Genomic DNA, 25,597 nt, shown 5'->3' with positions numbered 1-25,597 from the left:
GTTTTAAAACAAATGTTGCTTTCATCTGGCTTCATTTCAAGAGTTGATGGGTATTCCTACCCAGTTCAGGGGAACTAAAACTGACACCCTTAAAGCCTCCAGGAGATGCAGAAAAACCAATAAACAAGCTTTTCTGGATCTGTGACATACATAAGTGAGGATCTGTTAACTTTTTAGCCCTAAGACTTAGCGTGTCACATGAGATGTGGGGGTGTCTCAGCAGAGTCTGACTGTCTCAGAAACTTACCCCACCATGTGACCCCCTCAGATGGATGAGGCAGAGCTCGCAAGGCCATCTTCCAGGGACAGAGCTGGGGTTATTTTTTTTTTTATGTCCTACATTGAGTTGATGCTTTGACACAGGACAGGCAGAGTCCCTCCAGCCTGCATTCATCATCCGTTCTTTGTTAAGAAGATTCTGGCTGCTCAGAATGAAGTGGCAGCCTGGTATACACTTTACATGACAATGAAGGAAACTATGATTGGTGACTGACAGGAGCAGCTGCGGAAGTAAAGGAGGAGGTCTGTGGCACTTACGCTTTGACTGTTCCTGTGGGCAGGAACTCCAGGCGAGCCAGGGGACAGAGTGAACATGGCCAACCGGATGGGTAAAAGGGCGATTATGTCAATGTTTTGCCTATAGTTGATGTTCTATAAATATTCATGGAATAAAGGAGCCTGAAATTTTAAAAAAAGGGGGGCAGTTTCCCAGCTTTGGGCTGCGGCCCCTCCCCCCCTCACTTGTGTGCACTCAGAGTGGACGCTTTCTAGCAGATTTCACCCTGGAGCCGTACAGTTTTGCCAGTTGGGGTATTTGGTTTTTTTGGGGGGGGGTGAGGTTGACTTTTTAACAAATTTATTCATTCTAATCTACAAAACTTCTTCCCTAAAATAGAGTGTCCTGGCACCTAGCCCAGCTTCCATAACCAAATAGGTAGGATCAATCCCTATCTTGACCTACCAGATAATCCAAAGCTTTAAAACAGACCCTGAAGCCAAATCAGTCCCAATTTTAAAACATTCTAGCTGCCACGGGAAAGGCTTTTCGGAGTAGCCATCATCTCTTGAGCCCACTGGCACTGTCAGGGAAGATACTGATCCTTTAAGAAGGAAGAGCTTTGCTGCCTCCAGGATGTTAAGACTGGGATCCAGTGAGCAGCCGAACCCCTCCAACACCATGATGGCAAACACAATGGAGGCAAAGTTGCTCTCAAGCTTTACCTTGTGAACCATCATTAACTTAAACATGCTGGACAAGGGGCTGGACACGTGCAGCTTTCCCAGGGTGATGGCCTCTTCCAGGCCTGGGTCACCAGAGCATCCATCTCTGCTTTGAACCCCTCTACGTCCCTGCACTCATTGGCCGGAGCATGATGCAGGATGAGCTCAGCCACCCTTTGGCCCTGCCCCATCACCACATGCACAAAATCCGCGCAGCAATTCCTCAGGTCAGTGGCCTGCAGCTCCGCCACAATGCTGGCATCCACCACCAGCGTGTCACAGACATCCACAAACTGCAGCTACACTTCCTGGCTTGCGGACAGACTGTCAGCACCTTGAACCAGGATGCTCCTGGTCTGAATGTCGGCATGCACAAAGTTATCCGCAAATACCATCTTCAGAAGCAAGCTCATCCCCAGCTGCACAATCTTCTTCAAGACCACAGGAACTCCTGCCTATGGGTAACTGGACACAGGCACGCTCTCATCATACATTTCCACAAAGACATCCAGGTGACAAAGGCCACAGAGGGGTGGGGAATTTGACCACTTTTACATTCTGGAAATTGAGCTGGAAGTGTTCTCAATTTGAGCTTCATAGAAATGCAGATCAACCTGTTGGACCATGAGCTTCTCAAATTCCTCCATAATCACAGGCAAGCTAAGCCACTTGATTTCTAGCACAAGTCCAGGACTTGGCTGCCAATCTTCAGCAGCAGGTCTGTGCATCCCTGAGAGAGCAGGCCGGGGTGCAGCATGTTCACTGCCACAGGGATGGGGTGATCTGGCTTGGGGCAGTGGCCATGGACCACAGCCTGAGACAACCCTGCATTGGATCCAGTCGAGTCAGCTTTGGGGAGGAGCAATTTTTTTAGAAATGACTGGTCAGCAAGATTCTCTGGAGGTTTCCACCCCAACTCGGGGTGCCCAGAATGCTCTGTCAGCCCCCTGACTGCCCCAGCTTCTGAGGAAGGCTGCAGACGGGTCACACCAAGACTAAGGGATGCTATTACTCTCCAGGAAGGCAGTATTGGCATATGCTTCATACACCTGGGCCACACAGCCTGAGCCCACAGGTTCCTGGTTCTCAAAAGAGAGAATGCGCCCCCCAGTCCTCCCCAGATGCCTGCTGAAGGAAGTGCTCGGCGTGAGTCCATGGGTAGTGGGTCACTCAGACGTGGCAGCTTGGAGAATTGGGCACAGAAAGCCACGGAAAAGAGAGCTCACCAGGTGCTGCCCACTAGCCCAGTGTGATGTATGTTGGGGCGAAGGTGTCAGTGGTTTCAGAGCAAGTGGAGCCTGGGGGGGATGCTGGGAGCCAAGTAGGTGAGAGGCTAGAGTAGAAGGAGAGGGAAGAATTTCACCAAGAGGACGTCCATCCCGAGTCAGATGCCGAGATGGCATTTTGAGAGCACTCCGAGGGTCTTAGAAGGCTGAATTCCCTTCTGAACTGAAAATACCTTAGGTGTGACAAGCAGAGCCTGACAGAAGCACTAAGGGGGTCACCATCTTCCCCAGTGTACCCTGGCTGAGGCTCCCTGCCCTGGGCTTAAGGGGCACCAATCTGGTCTGACGCTTTCTGCTGGCCTGGCAGGCAGCCCTGAGACTCAACCTCCCGTGTGCAGCCTAGGCCTAGTTCTGTCCCCGCAGAGCCACCAATGCTACCCCCAGGCTGCAGGGTGCAGCCTTCTCTTCAGGACTCCATGCCTGCTTCCTTCTGGCACCTCACCCTGGGGGCCTTCGCCTGACCCCCAGTGCACCAGTGGGGGCAGTCAGAGCCCAATCGACTACAGAGCGGGAGCAGCTAGGGCAGCCCCCCCCCCATATGAGGCAGCTGCCAGAGGGTCACTATGCACCTGTCATGGGCAGGAGATGGTGAGGGTGACTGCACCTGCAGAGCAGGCAAGGTTGGGCGTCGACACCCAGTTTGGGGATTTGGTTTCCAGGTGTGTGTTTGCAGAGCCAAGGGGGAAAGGGCAGCTAGAATGAGAAATTTTAACTCCACAGCATCAGAAGAACTCACTGAAATACTTCCGTGAAGGAGCTTTAGTGCACTCAGTGTGAAAAATTAATTAGAACCACAGACAATGTTATTTAGGGAAGAGCTTTGGAAGAAAAGCAGTCCTACCTTTTTTCCCCCTTAAGAACAAACATTAGAGATTTTTTAGATGGGGAAATTTATGATACTTGTTAAATAATAGGGCAAAGCCCCTCAGATTTCCCTCTGGCTTGGCTGGTGGGTAGCTGGGTTTGTGGAGTTTGTGGACTTGTTATCAGTGTGTGCTGGTTGGGTGCCCCCTGTACTTTACTTACAAGGGGTATGTCCACAATGAAGGGCTTGGGTGACAGAGACAAGTTCCTCACGCCCACCCAGGCGCTCACATGCTCGTAGACAACAGACGATATAGAAATAAGTTTCCCAACATGATGCTGTGTTCTCACAGGCCACCTCTCTCCTTATCATTTGGCCTAAATGGAAACATGGAGGGGTCTGAACCAAGACCTCCAGGGGGCTGCCTTCCAGCGGCTGGGGAAGGAAGGGCAGAGGGCCCTTAGAGACAGCTCCATGTCCTGTGGCACCTTTCTGGGGCCAGAACATGACCAACATGACCGGATCAGGCCCACTTGGGGATGCATGTCAGTTCCCCAACATGCAGTCCTGTGTTAGTGACTATGGGGGGGATGCCCAGAGCGCTGGGGCTTGGAAGAGAAGACTCCCAAAGAAAGGAGGGGGAAGGCTTTGAATTATGAACCAAGACAGAAAACACACTTCTTTCCTGGGCCCTTCCAGCTCATTTGTCATGGGGCTGTTTCAAACTCCCATACTTTATGATGAGAAGCCAAAAAGAAAAAAAGTAATATTTGACTGTTTGTAATGTAGGCAGAAGCCCCTGAACACATCTCTGGTTTGACCTCTTTGTTTGTGCTCACTCTCTAAGGCATTCTCCTGTCTTTGCAGAAATGGGAACAGATCGAGGGTAACTCCAAGCTGCGGCACGTGGGCAGTAACCTGTGTCTGGACAGCCGTACAGCCAAGAGTGGCGGCCTGAGTGTGGAGGTGTGTGGTCCAGCCCTCTCCCAGCAGTGGAAGTTCTCCCTCAACCTGCAGCAGTAGGCAGCTGAAGGGCCCCACCGTCCTGCCCCCTGCACCACTGGGTGGAGTTCAGCAATCACGTTATTGATTATGTTTCTTAAACTTTCCGCGAAACTATATACCTCAGTATTCCATCATGGTCTGAAAGTTGGAGAACTTGAGCAAGGCACAAGGGGGCCATGCAGACACGGCCGTGGTGAGTGCAGAAAGTCACTCACCTGTCCTGGGATGCAGCCAGGTCCCTTCCTAGAGGCTGCAGCCACCCTCCTTCTCCCAGCTGCCACTTCCTCCTTGCTCCACAGCTGAGCAGCACCAGCCATGTCCATGACCCAGGGCGGCCAGCGGAGATGCCACAGAAGGCAGCATGCTCGTTGGAGGACAGGGAGGGAGAGGGACACGCGTGCCCTGTCCCAGCGAGAAGAACTCTTTTGAAATCTCCATTTCAAAGAAAAGTCACAAGTGGTTTCCACAAAGCCGAATTTTATCATTTTGCAGGTTTATGTTGGTTGCTCCTTTCTCTATCCTCACCCCCCTCCTTCCTGTCCAAACTCTCCCCTCCCCACCTAAGGTACCTGCTATATTTGAATATGGACTTTTCTGTGGTGGGACACTAAATACAAATCTCTACCAAGGAAGAATGTACGGTCAGTTCCCTGAGGTTTCTGTAGGTCCCCATCATAGTGTAAATTCCCCACACTGCTGCTCACAGCCTTGTAGCAGGAGGGGCCAGAGCCCAGTGGGAGGGGGAAGTGGCTTCCTCTGTTCCCAGAGCCTCACTGGCCAGGCAGGGCTGCTGGAACTGGCTGAGAGGTTTTCCTGGACCCCCAGCCTTGCCTGTGGACATCTCTGTAGGGCATCAGTGTGGGGGTCACTGCTATTGGTATCCAGTCTGTACTCCTGGCATCTGTAGAGCTGGGTGGTTTACTTATTTTGACAAATAATTGCTTTGGGTCTTTTTTTACATTAAATTTCTTTTCTCTAAGGAATGTAAAAGCAACCCCACAGCTCCCAGAGTAAGCTGGCAGGACCTCTGCTGCTGTGTAACAGGACAGACCCACGATGCTGCCACACACAGGCACAGGGCGAGTCATGGTGCAAGCCCTCCATGGGCCTCGGGATGAGGTGAGCACTGGGAGGACGGCAGTCAGGTCGGCCCAGCGTCACTGCTGTCCTAGTGCGCTCCAGCCAGGCAGCGAGCCGTGCCTGACCCACCCTTGCTCTCTCCCATGCCCCTGCTGGTGAAGGCAAGTCTCTAGGGGACTTTGGGAAAAGAATAGGCAAGGTCAGAGGCCTGCTTGTGGAGGGCAAGGAACAAGCAAAGTCAAAGGCCTGCCTGCTCATAGATACTGAGGATTCGGGGCAGTAGGATCCCAGTGGTCCCATATAAGCTACAGACAGCTGTGAACTAAAGTCATGATGGGAAGAGATGCTGGGTATTTGCTGTGTGCTCAGAAATGTTCTTCCAGAGCCCCTGTGGCTTTGCCGTGTCCCCACAGCCAAGGGCAGACCAGCCACAGCCCCACTGAATGGCTACTCGGTCATTCCCAAGGTCACTATGTTGCGTCCTTGTGCCCCCTCACCCACACACACAGATGCTCAATCCTAGGCTGACCCAGCCTGACATCTTTAGGCCCCTTTGCAGGGACCTTGGAGGTCATAGACTCAGAAGTGGCTTCAGGAGGTTTCTGCTAGCACCGGCCTCTTTCCTACCTGTTTCTTGTAGGAAAAGGACAGTTGCTGGTGTTTGTTCACCCAAGAACCCCCCATGTGTGCACCGTGGTACAGAGGTACCCGCGGTGGAAGCCTGGCTGGGGACAGTTCTGTGTCTTCTCCTTTTTTGCCTCTTGCTAAGCAACCAGATGTGTTTTGGCAGACAGTGCAGCCCTCAGCTGGATTAACTCTGTGTGCTTCTGTCTGCCAGAGCAGGCTCTGGGGAGAGGAGAGGGAAAGTCACTCTTAGTGCAGGAGTGCTGAGCGCAGGGCAGAGTACCTGTCCTTGTGTGTAGCTCCAAGCACCTGGGTTCTGTTGTCAGACCCCATCGCCTGTGAGCTACTGCTGTTAGAGGAAAAATACCATTGATGTAAAACAAATTTGGCTTGTTTTTTAATCAGGTTTTTTGATCAATCCTTTGCCCACGCACCTCCACCCTCCCAACCCCCAGAGTCTTATTAGCCTTTGCACCATCAGGACACATCTACCCAACCCCTTGTGCTGGCCACGCCACACAGGACAGCTTCGGGTGGTGTGGGCCAGAAGCAAGGGTGGGCTGGGGAGGGGTCTTTTGCGGTGAGCTATGTTTACATGACACAGTGTGCCAAAGTGACTTACTGTGGTTGCATTATTTTTTAGTCATTGGGACTGTCCCACCTTCCCACTCCTGTTTTTAAAACTAAAAATTCTTTCCTAAGAGCCCTTTGAGCAAAGCGTGACAAAGTCAGCTGTCTTCTCTGTGGTGGTCTTTCTCACGTCTCATAAAAGCTGAAATGATGGTATCTGTGAGTATGTTTTGCAAACTCAAAATATAGTTTGGTAATTTTTTTTTCCAGTTGATTTTTAAAAAGAACTGCTGTACAGAGCTTGTACTTTGTCCATTTTATAGATGGAAACCATCCTTGAAAATTGTTTAACTTAAATAAAGAGAAGATACTTTATAGATAATGCTGTGTGGCAGCAACCGTCGTCTTCCTTGGGTGGGTGGGAGCCATCCCCGTCCTGGACTGCGGTTCACCTTTTGGCCTCCTGCTCAGTTTCCATTTCTTACCAAGTTTTTAAAATGCATTCACGTACTGTTATGCCTTTTTATTGGTTGTTCTTATTTGTAATAATTGCTATGATCTATGGAGTATTTATATGATTGCTGGGAATCCAGCCAGGCCCCTAAATATATTCGCACTTCACAGCTTCAAGGAAGATGGTGACTGAAGTAGTGAATCTGCTCGGCGCCATGGGCCAGCCTACAAGGTCACACTGCTCCAGGGAGCCAAATATTTATTTAAAGTATTTACAATCAAGACCAAGCATGGTGGCTCATACCTGTAATCCAAGCATTCTGGGAGGCCAAGGCAGGTAGATTACCTGAGCTCAGGAATTTGAGACCAGCCTGAGCCTGAGCAAGACCCCATCTCTAAAAACAGCCAGGCGTTGTGGTCTCAAACTGCCTATAGTCCCAGCTACTGGGAAGACTGAGGCAAGAGAATAGTGTGAGCCCAAAAGTTTGAGTTTACTGTGAGCTATGATGTCACTTCAGCCTACTGAGCGTGACAAAATGAGATTCTTGTCTCAAAAAAAAAAAGTATTTAAAATCTATATACTTGATTATCGGTTATCAGGGGCTCTCTGGATCCATCTGAGACTAGCTGAGTTTCTTCAAATAATCTTTTGAAGTACCTGCATTTGAACAATCCCACAAGTTTGTCAAGGATACAGAACATTGACAAGTTACTTAGCAATTTTGATTGAGATTGAAGTGGGGAGGTGCTGAAAGGACTGGCCCAGAGGAGTGTTTGGAATCTTCTGGAGACACATGAATGCCATGCTCTCTCTCCACTATCTGAGGCGGAAGTTAGGCTCTGCTGCCCCCTGAGAAACTACAAAAGCTCTTAACATAACCTTGTAGAATCTGCCAGCACCTGTCAGGGGTCTGTATGTGGTTTCTACTTTGGCAGCAGGGAGGGGCTTATTTCATTCAGTAATTGTTTGTTGGGAAACTCTCCTTACTGCAATGATGATCCCAGTGACAGAAGAAATGTGTTCCCTGCCCACAAGGAGGACAGGCCAGGCGCTCTCACCGTCAGCAAAGCCACAGAAGGGAGTGCCTCTCAGCCACACCCCGAAGGTTCTGTGGGGTTCAGACACAGAAAGGGGAGCATTCCCGGGAGGGAGGCAGAGTGGCAGAGAGGTGACGCAGCGAGGAGCCCCTCCTAGAGGGGACACCCGAGAGGAGGAAAAGACTGGGCAGAGGAGGATGGGCAGAGGAGGTGTGGGGAGGAGCAGAGATGGTCTGATTTCAACACTTTCCAGAATAAAATAACCCATCCCAGCTGTTTGATTCTGCAGCATGACTATATTTTAAAAAATACTGAGGCAGAATAATGAAGTCTCACATTCTCATCTGTCCTCTGACTTGCCTAAAAAACAGAAAAGAAAATCCACCTAGAAGCCCTTTCATACTTCCCAGGAATTTACTGACAGTGCAGTAAATTATTATTTTGATTTTATGTATTATATGTGCCTGTAACTAACACATGGTGTCTCCAAAAGACTGTCTCCCTAGAGTTCCAAAGAAGTAAGGAAACTGAGCCTCCCTCCGAAAGGCCCTGGCCTCCTGGACATCCTCTGGAGGATGGATCTACCATCAGGGGGCCTGAGATGTGAGAATTTGAAGTGGCTGATTGAGCCTTGTGAAGAACTCCCCAGAAAGAAGCTGTCCTGATTGCTGTGGAGTTAGCAGGATTCTCTATTGAAGGGCTTTCACTTACAAATATCAGAAATCCTATCTAAACAGAGGTTAAGTTAAAAGAGGTGTTTGTTGTCCCATGGAACAAGAAATCCAAGGGTGATGGGAATCCGGGTCAGTCCTGGGGCCTGATGTTTCTGTGAACAAACTGTGTCACACGCCTGCAGTGCAAGGGACAATCAGTGAAGTGAAGCTCCCTTCCATGCACCTGGGCTTTGTCACTTGGGGAGGATACACCTGTCCCTCTGGCCACCCTACTCTCAGACTGCCCCGGTCCCATTGCCCAGGCCAGTGCTTGGGAAGCTGGGAAGCAGTCACCTCCTATGTCACGGGAGTAGGCTCTGCTGGCAAGGACTAAGGCATGGGACAGCTGTGCATGCAGCAACCATGGCAGCCACCACACTTCCCATTGCTGAAGGGATTTTGGCAGCAGCTGGATGGACATGGGCAGCAGCATGATTACAGGATTTCTGTGTAAAGTGGGAGGTGGCCACGGAAACTTCAAGCCCCTTCACCTCATTATGCCTATGCTGTGGACCCATTTTGGCATATGCTGACAACACGGGGCCTCTTGGGCTTACACAGAAGACTAATTATGCTAAGATAAAATTTCCAAAATAATTTTGCAATGTGTTCCCTAATGTGTTAGATAACAAGGACTCCTACCTCAGTGCTGCTGTGAAGTACTAATGAGCTTAACCAATATTTTGAAAAATCTGCAATAATGTGTTAAAAAATCTGTGATTTTTTAATTAAGTTTGTTCCTAGTTTGCTACATTGGAAACAGAAAGGAACACTACATTTCAGTCAGAGGTTTGTGAAAACAAGGATGTCAATTTTCCCATCTAAGTTTCTGGAGCCCCTGAATTCTGAGCACTGCAGGTCACTGAGGTGTGTGAGTGCCACCATCTCTGAGCATCAGCATTTTGTCTTCTCCCTGATGCAGGGTCAAACAGAAAAGGTGCGTGACACCGAGGAAAGGAGGGGTGCATGTAGGGGTGCCCAGGACGCTGCCCAGGGCCCTCCCTAGAACTCTGAGGGTAAAATGGGGACAGATTGCTTCTGAGGACAGGCCTTTCCTGACCCCTAAACACTCCCAATCAGCACGATTTGCATTTACATTGAGCAGTGACAGCGGGGTCCCTGGCAGGTGGGTGAGGCTGTCTGCAGGAAAGCCACTTGTCCTTAGAAAACTCACATAGTAATCCTGTGACATTTGAGCTGAGGGGCCTGGGATTTTGCTGACAAGCTTCTCTCCCTATTGAAGTCACATAGCAGTAAAGTAGGCAGAGATTGCCTGGTGAGTGAGGAACCAGAGTAAAGGAACATAAGGACTTTCTAAAAGTGCCATGGGACAAAGGCAGAGTTGCCATGGCATAGTCTTTGTGAAATCAACCTCTTGGGGTCTGCTGGCCTGGCCTGGACTCCAGGGTAGGAGTGTGGAGTGCACTCTCCTCACTGCCCCCATGAGCTCCTTCTCTGCCTTCCCAGGTCTGCTGCAGGGGCAGGAAGCAAGATGGGGAGGAGCCCTGTGTGGATGGTGCGGCATCTTCAGGGTGGACATCCAGGAGTCAGGAGAAAGGCTTGAGGGGAGCACACTGGGTGTGACCTACCAGGCCCTGGAACAGGCAGCCCGCCCTCTGAGTAACTGATCTTCACAAACTGTTGTCCAAAGCCCACGGAATGGATGAACAGTAGAAAGGAGAGCTTTATGATCTATATTGGTTTGCAAATTGGGAAGAGAGTCTTTGCTGCATGTGTTAAAGGTGCTTTCTCTTTGAACAGGGGAGGGACGTGGGGTTTATGCCTCACAGCATCAGGGTTATACAGTAGAGCCAGACTCCCCAAGTTTGAGGGAGCAGTCCACATTTGTGAGGGCAGCCAAGTGTGTGTTCGCTGAGTAAACGCATGTAGGAATTCATCCATGTCACTCTGGGGCAGTGGTTAGCATTGAAATGAGGTGGAATTGGCTGTTCGTGTCCAAAGGTGAGCTGGAGGACACAGTTTGTGTGTGGCTTATAGATGAGCCTGAATTGGATGGAGGCCTGCAGTAGCTTGTCAGCAGACAGTGTCTCTTGAGCCTGTCCTCTGTCCAGAGCCATGGTGATCTGGGCCACAAATCAGAGTTGGTCACTCCTATTACTAGGGAGGTTGGATTTAGGAGTTTAGAAATTTGCCAGGCCAGCCAGGCTCTAAACCTTCATCTAGTAGTGCTTAATTTCCTTAGCCTTTGGGTCCATTTTAGTTAATAAAGGGGCCTCTATGTTGGTCTCTCAGGTCACACTAGGAAGAAGTCATCATGCCCATTTCACCACTGGGGAAATCCGGAGAGCAGCAAGGAGCCAAGCATGGGAATGGGCTCCGGCCCCATTAGCCTCCTCTGCCCCAAACACTAGACTTGCAGTGGCAGTGTCCTCAACAGGGCTGGGAGGAGATGGGTCCCAAGAACCATCAGACCAGGAGGCCCTGAGCCAGCCTGCCTCTGTCCTCCTCAGGAACTATGGGGCTTCCTCAAAGCATATGCGTGGTTGGGTCTTTCCAGCGCACCATTTGTGGGAAGATTTTATGGCAAGGGGCAAGCAAGAGGCGGCAGGCGGGGATGTCATTCACACAGGAATCGGCAATTGCTTAGACATGGAGGCCTGACAGTTGCAGTGAGCAAACAAGTGAACTTCCTCAGGACACATGGTGCCCGGCAGTCCCTCGCCCTGCTCCCCAGCATTCAGGGAAAGGGGCCTGCACAGTGGCCACATGGCTGCACTTGCTGAGGAGGGAAGGGGTGAGACAGCTGCAGTTCACAGCCAGCTCTGCCTGGCTTCATGACCCAGCCTTGCCAGGCATCAGCAGAGCAGACTTACAGGGCAAAGGAGAGAAGGGCCCAGAAAGCCTAGTGACAAAGGGCCAGGTGGCCTGAGCCGTGATGGTCAATCAGCCCTGTCTTGGCCATAACAAAAGCACAATTATGCTAAGATGTCACCCTCTCAGTGAGGAAACGTCCTTCGATACAGTTGACACAATGACATCTGCTGACATTCCCACTGACTGCTGGTCACAGAGACCTCAGTCCTCACCCCTGACCTGGGATCCATTCACTAGAGCAGCAGCAGGTACTCGTCCACACAATGTCCCCTCCGTGCTCCTGTCGGTGTTTGGCTTCTGAAGCCACCTGCTCATGCTTGACTTGAGTGTAGCCCTGTGTCTGTGGCAGCACACAGCAAAACCTTCTAGCAGCCGTCCCCAGTGTTCCCCCAACAAGTGCTGTGGCCGCCAGAGCTTGAAGTACTTGGAACCGCTGTTCCGAGGTAAGATGGTCTGTCGAGCTGGCTTTGGTGTCTCTGAGGTTCAGCAGACCGTTGGCTCAGGCTGTGGCCCGTGAGGATCTGGGCTGCTTACCTTGGAGTCTGTTGGGAAGCTGGGGGGCGGTTGTCGGAGTGTCTAGGAGCAGGAGGGCCGGCCTCCTGGGTGAATAGGGCAGCCTGGCCATGATGTGGGGTGGGCATTGAGATGATGTGAGGGCTTGCCCAGAGGCAGGAGATGGTCCCAGAGCCCTCTCTATAACATGAAATCTCCAACTGAAGACGGGGTGTCCCAGGTGAACGAGTGGCTGGATGCCACCCCAGGCCCCCGCACACCAGGGCTGTTGGCAGTCTTTCTTTCCAAAGGCTTCCCTGGGACTCCAATGAGCTCCTTTAAGGCCCAGTAGGCCTCTTCCACATTATCTATTTCTTTACGGAGTTTCTTCCGAGGCAGGATACCTTGAAGACAGTCACCCACTATCCATGGCTCCCTACCTGCCTCGTGCAAGACCACTTGGGTTCGGGTATCGAGCTTTGTGTTCTCTCAACTCAAACTCACTTTTAAGAAGCCACAGCAGCTAACCCTAAATACATGTTGCCTTGTCATTTTCTAAAACAATTTCATATGATGAAATCAGGTTTTTCCAAATTGGCTAAAATCTACCTTAAGATGTAGTCATGAAGTGTGTGGGTGTGGAATCGGGCTGCTGGAATTACCTGGCTTTGTTTCTTACTAGCGGTGTGATTTTGAGCTAGTTGTTTATCCTCTCTGTGCTTCAGTTTCCATCTGCCGATTGGTGATAACAATAGTACCCACCTCGGGCAGCGCCCATAGCTCAGTGGGTGGGGCGCCAGCCACATATACCCAGGCTGGTGGGTTTGAACCCAGCCTGGGTCAGCTAAACAACAATGACAAATGCAACAAAAAACAGCTGGGCATTGTGGTGGGCATCAATAGTCCCAGCCCTTTGGGAAGCTGAGGCAGAGAATTGCTGGAGTCCAAGAATTTGAGGTTGCTGTGAGCTGTGATGCCAGGGCACTCAACCGAGGGCAACATAGTTATACTCTGTCCAAAAAAAAAAAAGTACCAACCTCATAGGGTTGTTGTTAGGATTAAAAAGAGTCAACGTGGGTTAACCCCTAACTGTGTGTGGTAACAAGTGGCAGTGAAAAGAACTGTCTTTATGGTTAAACTTCTCTGCTAGCTCCAGAGTCCTCAGAGCTGTGTTGGGGACCCAATGTCACCCAATCAGCTGCAGCACCACGTGAGAGCACCTGTGTGTCTTCACACATCATCTAGTTCCAACTCTCATTCTGATGGTGAGCCTGGGGTCATGGTAGACCTCACCATCTGTTGAGTCTGCCCTTTCTGCCTCTGAAAGCTGCTGACAGGTCCCTGTGAGCAGAATCACCAATGCCAGGGTGGTGCCCAGTGCAGACAATTAGAAAAAAATTCTCTTATGGAGCCCAAATCTGCCTCTAATTCTGACTGCTGACCTATACCTAATTAATCCTATTCCTCTTTTATCTGACAGCATTTCAAATATCTGACAACTAGGAACTCTTCCAGTGGCCTCAGTGGTGCTCCAAGTGCCCAGGCGAGATGCAGTGACTGAACTTTGAGTAGAGTGATATACTGGAGGCCACAGCCGGGCTCCTGCCTCTCTGGAGATGGAGGCTCAGCCTCACTCTGACCCCAGTCTGCACAGACCTCCCACCCCCAAGGCCTAGAAAGTGTCTCTTCTTTCTCTTCTCCAAACCAATCCCAACTCACAGGGCTTGGGGTTCCCTCTCTCCTCCTCAGCCAGCGTAGACCAAGCCTAGCCTCCTGCCTGGACGGCAGCCACAGGTTGGCCTCTCCACGTCCACAGTGGTCTTGCCTCCATGCTGGCTCCACCTGAGAGCTAAAGTGAAATATTTTAGTTTTATTTTGTTTTCTGAGGTGGGCTCTTGCTATGTTGCTCAGTCTGGTCTGAACTCTTGGGCTCAAGCAATCCTCCCTTCTCAGCCTCCCAAATAGCTGAGACCAGACTGAGACCACTGTACCTAGCTGAAAGTGAGGTTTGGAAAAGAGATTGCATGTGGAAAGATACTCAGTGTCATTACCTGTCACACAGAAATGTGTGCACACGGAAACCTCGAGATGCCACTGCATACTCACTTGGCCACCCAGAGTCAGAGGCACAGTAACAACTACTAGCAAAGATGAGAAGAAATTGGACTCACACACTGCTGGTGGGGTTGTCAGTGGTGCCGCCACTTGGGAAAACAGTCTAGCAAGTCCTCAGAGTGGTAGCGAGAGCTACCAGCCGACCCATGATTCCAGTCCTAGGCATCTGTCCAGGAGAAATCAAAGTGTACACCCACACAGAGACATGCACACATGTGTTCACGGCAGCCTGGGCACAGTAGCCCCAAACTGGAAATGGCCCAAATGCCCCTGAACTCAGGAGCAGTTAGCTAGTGGGGGGTGTGCCTATGCAGGGCGTTATTTAGCTGCAAGAGGGAATGAGGTGTTGATGGACACCACAAACTGGAAGAGTCCTGACAGTACCGTGCTAAGTGAGCAGAGCCAGTCACAAAGCCCAAGTGCGGGAACATGTGTGAAATATTCAGGATCAGCAGGTCTGCAGGGACAGAAAGCGGAGGGCTGGGGCTGGGAAGTGACAGCTAATGGGGCGTCCTTGGAGGACAATTAAGATGTCCTAAAATTAAATTATGGTGATGATCGCCCAACCCTGTAGGTACACTTCAAAGGGGTAGGGTAGACTTTTGTATCTAAATTATATATCAAGAAAACTTTGAAATAAAAGCAAATTTTTTAGCCATTTTTTATTTGACAGTTTCTATGCGTAATATTAGTGCAATTTACAAAATTTATCATACATGTTTCATATATTAACAAGGAAGGAAGAAAAAAAAATCAGGCCAGGCTATTAAAGGGTAATAACACAAGGGAATTTCTTTGAGTAGATGGAATAGTTCTGTGTCTGTTTTTTGAAGACGGTCTCGCTCCCCTGCCCAGGCTGAAGTGCAGTGGCATGGTCATAGCTTACTGTAGCCTTGAACTCCTGGTCTGGAGCAACCCTCCTTCCTCAGCCTCCTGAGTAGCTGGGACTGCAGGCACACACCACCACACCCAGATAATGGTTTTTGGTTTTTGTAGAGACAGTGAGAATGGGGGCGCCTTCCTATGTTGCCCAGGCTGATCTTGAACTCCTGGCTTCAAGTAATCCTCCTACCTCATCCAAAGTTCTGTAATTACAGGCATGAGCTACCATTTCCAGCCTCAGTTCTGTGTCTTAAGTGAGGTGTTGGTTACTGGAGTCTACCTGTGTTACGTTCTTAACATATGTTTTAACAAGCATTAAAAATTATACATCTGTATACCAAGAGGGAGAGAGGGGACAGAGAGATCCTTTAAAATCTGGTGCAACTCCAACAAGGTGTGTGCCTGAGTTAATAATGTGTGCTGTGCAAACAGCAGTTTCCAGGTGTAGACAATGTATTGTGCTTATTAAAAATATCATCATGGGGCTTGGCACCTGTAGCTCAGCAGCTAGGGCGCCACCCACATACACTAGGGCTTGTGGGTTCGAACCCGGCCAGGGCCTGCCAAACAATGACAACTACAACAAAAAAATACTTTGGTGTTGTGGTGGGCACCTGTAGTCCCGGCTACTTGGGAGGCTGAGGCAAGAGAATCACTGAAACCCAAGAGCTTGAGGTTGCTGTGAGCTGTGATGCGACAGCACTCAATATCATCTTGGGAAGAGACTGAGTAAATAGGTAAATGGGAACTTTCTGTACTGTCTTTGCAACTTTTTGTGAGTCTTGAACTATTTCAAAATAAAATAAAAAAAAGTTTAAAAAATACATCATATACCCCTGGAGCATATGACAAGGGTACAAGTCAAATCTGTGAAGTGTAGAACATAGATGTTTTGGCACAATAATCAAGTAAATGAGGTGAAAGGTATGATGATTGGTTTAATGTAACCACGTCAGATTGTGTAAAAAAAAATCAGCACATTGTACCCCACGTATGCATGAATGTATTCACGATCTGTGTGTATTTGACTTAATAAAATTAAAAAAAATAAAAGGAGGGTGGCACCTGTGCCTCAAAGGAGTAAGGTGCTGGCCCCATATGCCAGAGGTGGTGGGTTCAAACCCAGCCCTGGCCAAAAACTGCAAAAAAAAAAGGAGTTAAAAAAAAAAAAAGACATCAGGCTGGACTGTGGCTAGGGAGGTAGGGAGCTGGGTTGTACAGGGCATCGCAGGCTGGCAGTCAAGAAATATTTAGCCCCTATTCTTCCTTAATGAATTAAAATGAATGATAATAGTTAACTGATTCCCATTAAACAGTTAATGGAAGACTGTGTATCTGTTACCCTTAGGGATACTTTTCTCCTAAATAGGAGAGGCTTAGAGAATAAAAGTATGGATCTTAAGGTTGAGTGACGGTAGCAGGTGCCTCTTTAGAGTGGAGAGGACATTGTTCAGGGTCCTTCAGATCCTATGGGGCTAAGCAGCTGCCCACTGCTTGGGGTCCAACCAACAGGTGGCAAATGACATCAGCAGATGTTGTCTATCCAGTCTGCTGTTTGTAGGAGCAGAGGACTCGCCATTTCTTACGCCTATGGAGGGAGCCAATCCTCGGATAGTGGAGAAACCCCACAGTCCCTACCTCTGTGCTGATGTTTCTATCACCTGGACCCTTTGGGAAGATGCTGCTTACCTTCATACAAGGACATGCAGGAAGGAAGACATGATTCTCCCTGCAAAATCCTCTCGGTCTAACCACCCTGGCCCGAGTTCATCTCTCTGCCATCCCAGCACTGAGACCTGCATTTGGGTGAAAGAAACTCTTGATCTAGTTGATAGAGCCAAGCCAAGAACAGAAGCGGATAACCTCCTGCTCACATCCAGATGCCAGGTGGCCAGCTCAGGGTCCTATGTGTGGTTTTGCCTCCCTGGAGTGGTCCTGAGTCAGCACAGTCTTAGTCATAATACCTCGTAAAACCCTCTAGTATGACTTGGGGGCAATCCCTCTTCTTTTTAAAATTTAGTTTAATTTAATGAGACATGGTATTGTTCTGTCACCCAGGATGGAGCAGAGTGGTGTCATCACAGCTTACTGCAACCTCAAACTCCTAGGCTCAAGCAATCCTTCAACCTCCCAAGTAGCTAGGACAGTAGGAATGTGCCACTATACCCAGCTGATTTTAAAATTTTTTATAGAGATGGGTAGATGTTTTGCCCAGGCTGGTCTTAAACTAGTACACTCAAATGATTTTCCTGCCTTGGCCTTCCAAAGTGCTGAGCTAACAGGTGTGAGCCGCTGCCCCAGGCCATAACCCCCTTTCTAAAGTCTTTTGGACAGACAGAGTCAGCGCTGGGCCCTCTGGGCATTGCCCATCCAGCTCTCAAATCCTGAACATCTACTCCCATACAGGAAATGCAGACATTAGCAAGCCGATGCTGTCCTTATTACCATAGAGAGGGTGGGGCACTCCACGGCTGGCACAGATTTCAGAAGACTGATTTCTTAAGGCTCATGTGGTATTTTCAACCCCGCAGAACTGGAGGTAGGGAAGCAGGAGGAAGGAGAGGGGTCCAGACTGGCCTACTAAATCTATTCTGTCCCCCAACCCCCATGGCGCTAGACATGGATGTCATGCCCCACCCCCGCGACCCTTAAATCTGCAGTGCCTGACCTGCCCCCTCTTTGGGCTGGATTGCCTGTCACTCAGCTCCACTGGGCTCTGCTGCTGCTTGGGGCTGGGGAGGGGTGCTTGGGAGAAAGAAAGATCACAGAAGGTGCCTCCTTGGGGTAGAATCTTCTAGAAAGCCTAGCTTTTTCATAGCATAAAGTTGGCCTGTTCCCAGACTATGTCCTGTATGCTCTGTCCTCTATTCTGCCTTCCTGGTCAGAGGTGTTGGTGTGTGCCAGGCCCCAAGGCAGGGGGCACGGTTGGGTGGGTCCATCTCCCTATTCCAACAGCTTTTCCAATAGATATGGTGGAGGGGTCAGCAGCAATGTGGGGCTACCTGTTAGATGTCAAAAGGTGGGGAGGTGCCACAAAGAACCAGGCCAAGTAGAGTTAACAGCAGTGATTTACTAAGAGCATCTGTGAGCTGGGCTGCCACCCAATATAGGACAATGGTGACAGCTCAAGTTAGGGTGGGAGCCTCTTATAAAGCAGCACAATGTATGGTGCAGTGTGGCTCAGGCGGGGGTGGGCATGCTACAGACAGAGGTCACAGGTCACCTGCTGGAGGTTTTGTAAAGGCCGGAGCATTACCTGCTGTGAATCCTCTAACTGTGGAAGGAAGTTTAGCAGAACCAGAAAAGCAAAGAGAGTTCACTTCTTTGCTTAGTCAACAGCCACACACACCACAGCCAGAGAAAGACTACCAGCACCGTGGACAGCTTCCATGGTCCTGTGTGGTCTTGTGTGGCCCGGCTCCGGCGGGGTTTCCCTTTCCAGAACCATCCTCCTTCTATCCCAGTCCTCCCTGGGGCACTGTCCTGCTCCACAGGCCTTGACTTCTGTTGGACTTCAGAAGCCACGCCCCCAGACAAGATGTTGAAATGGGACTGCTTCCATTTTGGCTCTGTCCTTAAAGGCCAGGGAGAACCAAGTCCCCAGGGCCCTGCAAAGTTGGTGGGTCCCAGTGCAGAGTTCAGTACCCCCCTCCCAGACCACCAGGTGAATAGATAGGGGGTGACATCTTTGCACCAGCAGTTAGGGTGCTGTGGACCTCCCAGTTCCCTCAACACTGGTGGGGAGTCCCCATCCCCTTGAGCAGGTAGGAGGGTAAGTTCCAGAGACTTGCTCAGGGTGTGGCTCCTGTAGTTGGCTGCATGTAGCACCAGTTTTCTCCCTAGAGGGCCTAGGCCCAGACAAAGTCCTGCTCAGAGTTCCAGAGGTCCTGAGCCCCACCAGCTATAGGCAACAAGGAGGTGGGGGTTGGACATCAGAGTCCAGTTGCCTGGAGATAATCTAGGTTGCCCAGACCAGAGCTGGGGTCCAGTGCAGACCCTGACCTGATAGGGTCAACCTGCCCAGGTAGAACTGACCTGCCCAGGTCCCTGCCCCTCTGTCCCTTTTAATCCCTATTCGCCATAACCCATGTGTGGAATTTTTTTTTTTTTTTTTTTGAGACAGAGTCTCAAGCTGTTGCCCTGGGTAGAGTGTTATGGCAACTTAGCTCATAGCAACCTCCAACTCTTAAACTCAAGCAATCCTCTTGCCTCAGTTTTTTCTATTTTTAGTAGAGACGGGTCTCACTTTTGCTCAGGTTGGTCTCAAACTCCACCTGCCGTGGCGTCCCAGAGTGGACTACATGTGGAATTCTTTCCCAGTCAGGGATTTCACCCCACCTGCACCCAGGTGAAATAAAGACCATGTTGCCCACACAGAACTGAGACTCTGTTTTCCTTTTGTTTCATGCCTCTGAATAATCTTTCATCTTTGGGTCTATAACCTCTTGTATGGTGCCATGACTCACATGGGGAGAAGTCCCCTTGGGGGGCCAAAGTATACCCCATCAGAACCAACTAAATGGACCCTTCTTCCAACAAGATGAAGAAAAATGGGAAACCTCTCCGACCCTGCCTAAAATTCATCCATTTAATGGTGAGGTGAACATTTGTCTAGAACTCCTTTTCTGAACTTTTTAAAACTTCTCTTCCCATCCTTACTCTTAATTCCTTTTCCCCTCTCCTTCCATCTCTGGGTCTCTCGGCACCTTTTAAAACTTCCTTTCTCTCTTCCCATTTTAGGCCCAAAATTCTGGTAATTTGTGTCTCTTCTGGTCAAGGATTAACCTCAGCAGGCCAGGCTTGCTGGTCCGGTGCCCTCCTGTGGGGCTGGGCCATTCCCAGTAGTCCATGTCTTTTCTGGTCATGGGTTAACCTCGGCAAGCCAGGCTTGCCCATCTGGTGCCCTACTGTGAGCCTAGATTCTTCCGACTGGTTAAGGTCACATGCACAGGCCAGGCCTTCTTTGACCAAGATCACACACAGAGAACGGGTATTCTCCCTGATCCCAACCTCAGGGAGCCAGGCTGGCCAGTCCAGGGCTCTCCTGTGGGCTGCACCACTCCTGGTGGGCTGTGTCTCTTCCATTCATGCACTAACCTTCTCAAGCCAGGCTCACCCATCCAGTGCCTTCCTAGGGGTCTGGATCACTTTTTCCAGCTGATGGCACACGCAGAGGACCGGTCCTTTCTGTCTGCAGCCTTGGCCATTTTGTCCCTCCTTTTCCTCCTTGAAAATTCTCTTTACATCTTCACTTTAATCTCATTTATTTTCTACCTCCAGTTTTCAATATGGGCACCACTCAGTCACCGATTCACCTTTTTCACCTCTAAGCTGCCTTTTAACTCACCTCAAGCCTCTAAAGCTCTATTCTGACCTTAAACCTAAACACCTCATCTTTTTCTGTGATACTGGCTGGCCTATGTATAGACTAAACAATGGTTCTTGATAGCCTAAAAATGGCACATTTGACCTCTCAATCCTTACTGATCTCAATGATTACTGTCAGAAATTAGGCAAATGGTTGGAAGTTCCCTACATCCAGGCTTTTCTCCTCTGAAACATTCCTTCTCTGTGTTCATCTGTGAACCTCCTCAGATTTTCCTTGCAGGGGTCGAACAGTCTCCCCCCACCCATCCTTGTGAACCCTCTAAAACTCTTGCACCAGGCCGAAACACCCCTCCCCACTCACCTAAATCTCCGTTGCCTTCTTCCCACTGGCAGACAACCTCACCCTTCTGTTCTTCCCCAGCCCCGCCTCCCTCAACCTCATTCCTACCTGCAGAATTCCTGCCCACAGATTTCCTACGGGCAGAATTCCACTCCATCCCCCTCTCTCTCCATCACCCCCCACCTGCCCACTGCTGCATGTGGTAGAAACTGCTCAGGGCACTCTGAAAAAACAAAATCTTCCTCAGGACAGTGTTTTAAGTGCAGCAAACCAGGCTTTTGAGCGGAGGGGTGCCCAAATCCAAATTATGTCTAGTCTACAAAAGTTCTTACTGGAAGTCTGACTACCCAGGTCTTTCTGAAGATCTGGTTCACTCCCAGTCACTCCCAGACCTAGTGAAAATTCCAGACCTCCTGAGCCTTAGCTCCAAAAGACTGATGATCCCCAGAAAATCAGGATGCTCCCTGGATGCTGTCCTAGAAAACTGAACTCTGGGTATTTTTGCTAGATTGGCAAGCCAATCTCTTTTAGCGGACCTTTATAAAGCTCCTCTAAAGCAGACAGAGATATCCATGAGGATATTGCTAGAAAACTCCCAGCTTGGCACCTGTGGCTCAAGCAGCCGGGGTGCCAACCACATATACCTGAGCTGGTGGGTTTGAATCCAGTCCGGGCCTGCTGAACAACAGTGATGGCTGCAACCAAAAAAAAATATAGCCGGGTGTTGTGGCGGGTGCCTGTGGTCCCAGCTACTTGGGAGGCAGAGACAGGAGACTCGCTTGAGCCCACAAGTTGGAGGTTGCTGTGAGTTGTGATGCCACCCAGGGGGACAGCTTGAGGCTCTGTCTCAAAACAAAACAAAACTCTCCCCCCACCCCATGATGCATTTTTTCTCACATTCATCCCTTGTTATCCCTTCATGCAATGTTCATCCACTTGGTCAGTGGTTCTCAACCCACGGGAACTATATTAAAGGGCTGCGGCATCAGAAAGGTTGAGAACCACTGCACTAGATGGCGATGTCCTCTCAGGATTACTAGTGGCCCTGACAATTCCTGCCAGCTCCCGCCTCTCACTGCACATCTTCCCCTTTGGTTATCATCTATGGTATGGCCACTAATTATAATTTTTCTCATCCTCAGCTGTGGACCAGTAATTATCCACCTCATCTCTCGATTTATTAACCAGATAGTCACCAGAAAACAACCGCTCATATCCTCACCCTACACAGATACCAATTAGTCCAGTTTGAAAATGCAAAAATGTTCCTGTAAACACCACTCTCCCCTCCCCCTCCCATTCTCTTTACAGGCCAGGCCCATCATCTTGCCTCCTTATAATAGACTAAAAAGCCCGGGATGATAGGATGGACTACCCAGGTAAAATCGTGTGCATGTCCCACCCAGGAAACAATGAATCTACCAATCCTTGGCCCTCTGACCCTTTAAGTCCCCATCTGCCATAACCCATGTGTAGAATTCTTTCCCAGTCAGGGATTTCTTTTCTTTTTTTTTTTGCTTTTTGCAGTTTTTGGCTGGGGCTGGGTTTGAACCCACCACCTCTGGTGTATGGGGCTGGGGCCCTACTCCTTTGAGCCACAGGCACCAACCCCAGTCAGGGATTTCCACCCATCCAGATGGAATAAAAACCATATTGCCCACACAGTACCAAGACTCCGTTTTCCTTTCGTTTTGTGCTTTGGAATAATTTTTCATCTTTGGGTCAGTAACCTCTCATGACCTACTGCCCACAGGCCCAGGTAGGGTCTTGTTGAGACAGGTGTGCACTGCTGAGACAGAAATCACCATGGTCCCGGCAGAGGGTGAACCCACAACTCTGTGATCTCAGATAGTTCCAGGGCTGTGCCCCCTGACAGTTTTTGTCAGTACAGGAGGCAGCAGAAACTCTCTGCCAGCAGAGCCCTTGCTGTCTTGGGTCTCTCAGTGTCCCAATGGTTTCACATGTTTGTTGCTCCAACTACCTGCTTGAGGAGGTGGCAGGTGCTGGAGATTGCATCTGTAGACGTGAGTTCAGGTTCAGCTTCACTATTCACACTCTCAGTCCTAAAGGAGTCCACAGACTACAGGTTTCCCCTTAAAATGGGGTGAGGACACCTGCCCAGGGGCCTGAACATTCAGGCACTGGTGTTGCCATTAAAAAGCAGCTTAGGGCTCAGCCAACTAACAGGCCAGCACTGTGGCTTGACAAGGTCCCAGACCACCTGCTCTTGGGTCCTTCACGGCTTTCTGGATGTGGCAGAGTCCCCAGAGTCTGGTGGTGGTCCAGGCAAGGACCCAGCCTGGCCAGCCGCAGGCTGGGCTCCTCACTGCCACACCAGCTGGTGGGTGCTACCAGTCTCTCTCCTGTGAGTCACCACATTGGCTGAGGCCAGTCTCCAAGATGAGACAGGAATCCCTCCGTTACGCTTGCTGGAGTTGCTGCTCAAAATAAATACATAATCAAAAGCTGTCTTTTTTCTAAGACCATCCTTATCAGAAGTGGCCGTGGCCATACCTGGGAGCCCATGTTTCTTCCTGTGATTCCCCCCTTAGCTCTCTGGCTTCTTGTGTGGGGTCCGGTGTGGGCAGCAGCCTGTCCAGGGAAGACCTTGGAGGCCTGCATGGTGACCAGCTTTCTCTGCTGCCTATCAGCATCCTGCAGGTGGAGGAGGCAGAGCTGTCCTTTATCCTCTTGAATAGGTCCCTGAAAGTCAACCAAGGACAGGGAACAGTCCAGATGTCTGTGCAATGTAGTGGCTAGAAGAACCATCACTCACCCTACCAGAAGTGTAATGCTGAGAACTGGTGGGCTTTGGGTTTAAATGGCTCTGGATTCCAACCCCGCCCTTAGTTAATGTGTCATTAGCCCGCAGAGCCACTTCTCTCTCTTGCAGAAGGTGGGGCCTTGACCTTGCCCTGGGAGCGAGACCCAGGCATTCCGCGGTGAGGGTGGTGTAGGCAGTCGTGACTCCTTGGAGTCAAACAGCTGTCCCCCTCCTAACGCTGGTCGGATCTGCCTGCTTAGGAGCCCCGATTGCACCAGCGCCTCCGTGATCCCCTGGAGAGATTACACGTCCCTTCCTACGTGTACTGCTCTCACCTCCTTCTGGAACGCGCTCCAGGACTGCAGGGCTCTCCGTGTGGCCGCACGCTGACAGGCCGGGGCAAACGTCTGCGGGGAATAAGTGTCCCTTTCCCCACCCGTTGACAGCGCTATAGCTTTGCAGACTTGTCTGTTGTTCTCTGTCCTTCCCGTGGACCGGGACAGCCCTTGCCTGTGTCCCTAGAGGAGGCATCTACACTGCCTGGAACGCCCGACCCCGAGCCCAGCCCGTACCTGCCACACGAGCCTCGAGGCGCGTCAGGCGAGCTCTGCCGCCATCTGCTGGGAGGACGCAGGAAACGCTTCACCTGCACAGATTCTGAACATTTGGCTTTGGAGACCAGGTAAGACCAGGTGTTAAATATTTCTTACTTGTTCTAACACTTTTGACATCAGACAGGCCTGCCTATACCTTCTTACCTTCTCAGGCCCTTTTTCAATTCATCCATGCCAACAACAACCCTGAAGTTCTATTTTATTACAAATAATTTTTTTATTGAAACAATTTTTTATGGATGTACATAGTTTCAGGAATATGGCATCCGTGAACACCCTTATCCTTGCAGGCCATGGACCTCAATTGTGGGGTTAGATTGCTCCCTTCTCCTGGTCGCTACACTCTCTGATGTGCTGGGTGAAGTGGGGAAGAAGCCACTGCCACTGCCAGGCTCAGCTCTGGCTGCAGGTCAGGTGCTGCTAAGAGCTGGGGCAGCAGGTGCTAGAGCCTCTTGGAGAATAACCTCATTCTGTCTTTTGTAAGCTCCCGGGGCTGGGGAGAGGACGCCGGGAAGGCAAAGGCCAGTCAGCCACAGCCATTAACTGGGAGACCTTGGCACAGAGAATCCTGTGTCCAGTTACTCTGAAGAATCAGGGCTCAGAGCTTCCTCCCTACAGACTGGTAAGGAGCTTCCTTTAAACAGAAACTTTCCATGTACATAGATTTCAATTCTCTTGCCCTGTAGCATCAGGGCAGAGTTATCAGGCTCAGACCTGTTGGCCCAAGATCTTCCCGGTGGCAAATCCTGGGGCTTTTGGCCCTATATTAGCTAGTGTCATATTGGTTTGCTCCAATAAACAAGCCGATTCATTTCATGAAACAGCACCCACACCTGCCCCCTCTCTCACCTATGTAGCTCCTATAACAATTCATTTTTAAATATTTTGTCTCTGGGTCAGGATTTGATTCAGCCCATGTACCCCACTTGAGGGTAAGAAAATACACTTATTTTTTCATACTATTATTACTCTGGCCACACAAGATATTTGTGTCTAAGTCTCTGCAACTAGACAGCCGTTAATGGCAAAGACTGCCCTTCTTCCATCCCAGGGTTCAGCATAGCACCTAGGGATTTAGAAGAGCTCAATACAAGTTCTTTAAATGAGTGACTTTTACTCTCCGCCTTTGTGTGTGTGTGTGTGCAGTTTTTGGCCGGGGCTGGATTTGAACCTGTCACTTCCAGCATATGGGGCCAGTGCCCTACTCCTTTTTTTTTTTAAAGCACGCTTATTGAAATTGTATTTTATTTTATGTTATTTTATTTTTTTTATTGAATGGTAACTATGTACATTAATGCACTTCTGGGGTACAGTGTGGGGTTTTCATACACAATCTGAAACACTTCCATCAAACTGGTTAACATAGCCTTTGTGTCATTTTCTTAGTTATTATTTTAAAATGTTCACATTCTGCTCTTAGAAAGATTCACTT

At 49.9% G+C, this 25,597-nt stretch overlaps 1 protein-coding gene and 1 pseudogene across 2 annotated transcripts in view; one reads left to right on the top strand and one right to left on the bottom strand.

Annotated features, from left to right (window-relative positions):
* GALNT2 (polypeptide N-acetylgalactosaminyltransferase 2) overlaps positions 1-6,973 on the top strand; it is a 208,148-nt gene extending 201,175 nt beyond the window's left edge. For both annotated transcript variants that reach the window (XM_023513885.1, XM_012805913.2), the window contains exon 16: positions 4,180-6,973. In XM_023513885.1, coding sequence (XP_023369653.1) covers positions 4,180-4,335 — 156 coding nt within the window. In that variant the 3' untranslated portion in view covers positions 4,336-6,973. The remainder of the gene's footprint in view (positions 1-4,179) is intronic.
* On the bottom strand, positions 958-2,694 carry LOC105887079 (annotated as a pseudogene).
* Positions 6,974-25,597: the final 18,624 nt, after the last annotated feature.

This window comes from Otolemur garnettii, unplaced genomic scaffold (assembly GCF_000181295.1).
Source record: "Otolemur garnettii isolate 467f Iridium unplaced genomic scaffold, OtoGar3 scaffold00045, whole genome shotgun sequence".
Lineage (NCBI taxonomy): Eukaryota > Metazoa > Chordata > Mammalia > Primates > Galagidae > Otolemur > Otolemur garnettii.
Note: the sequence above shows the minus strand (reverse complement) of the source record. Positions and strands in the feature narration are given on the sequence as shown.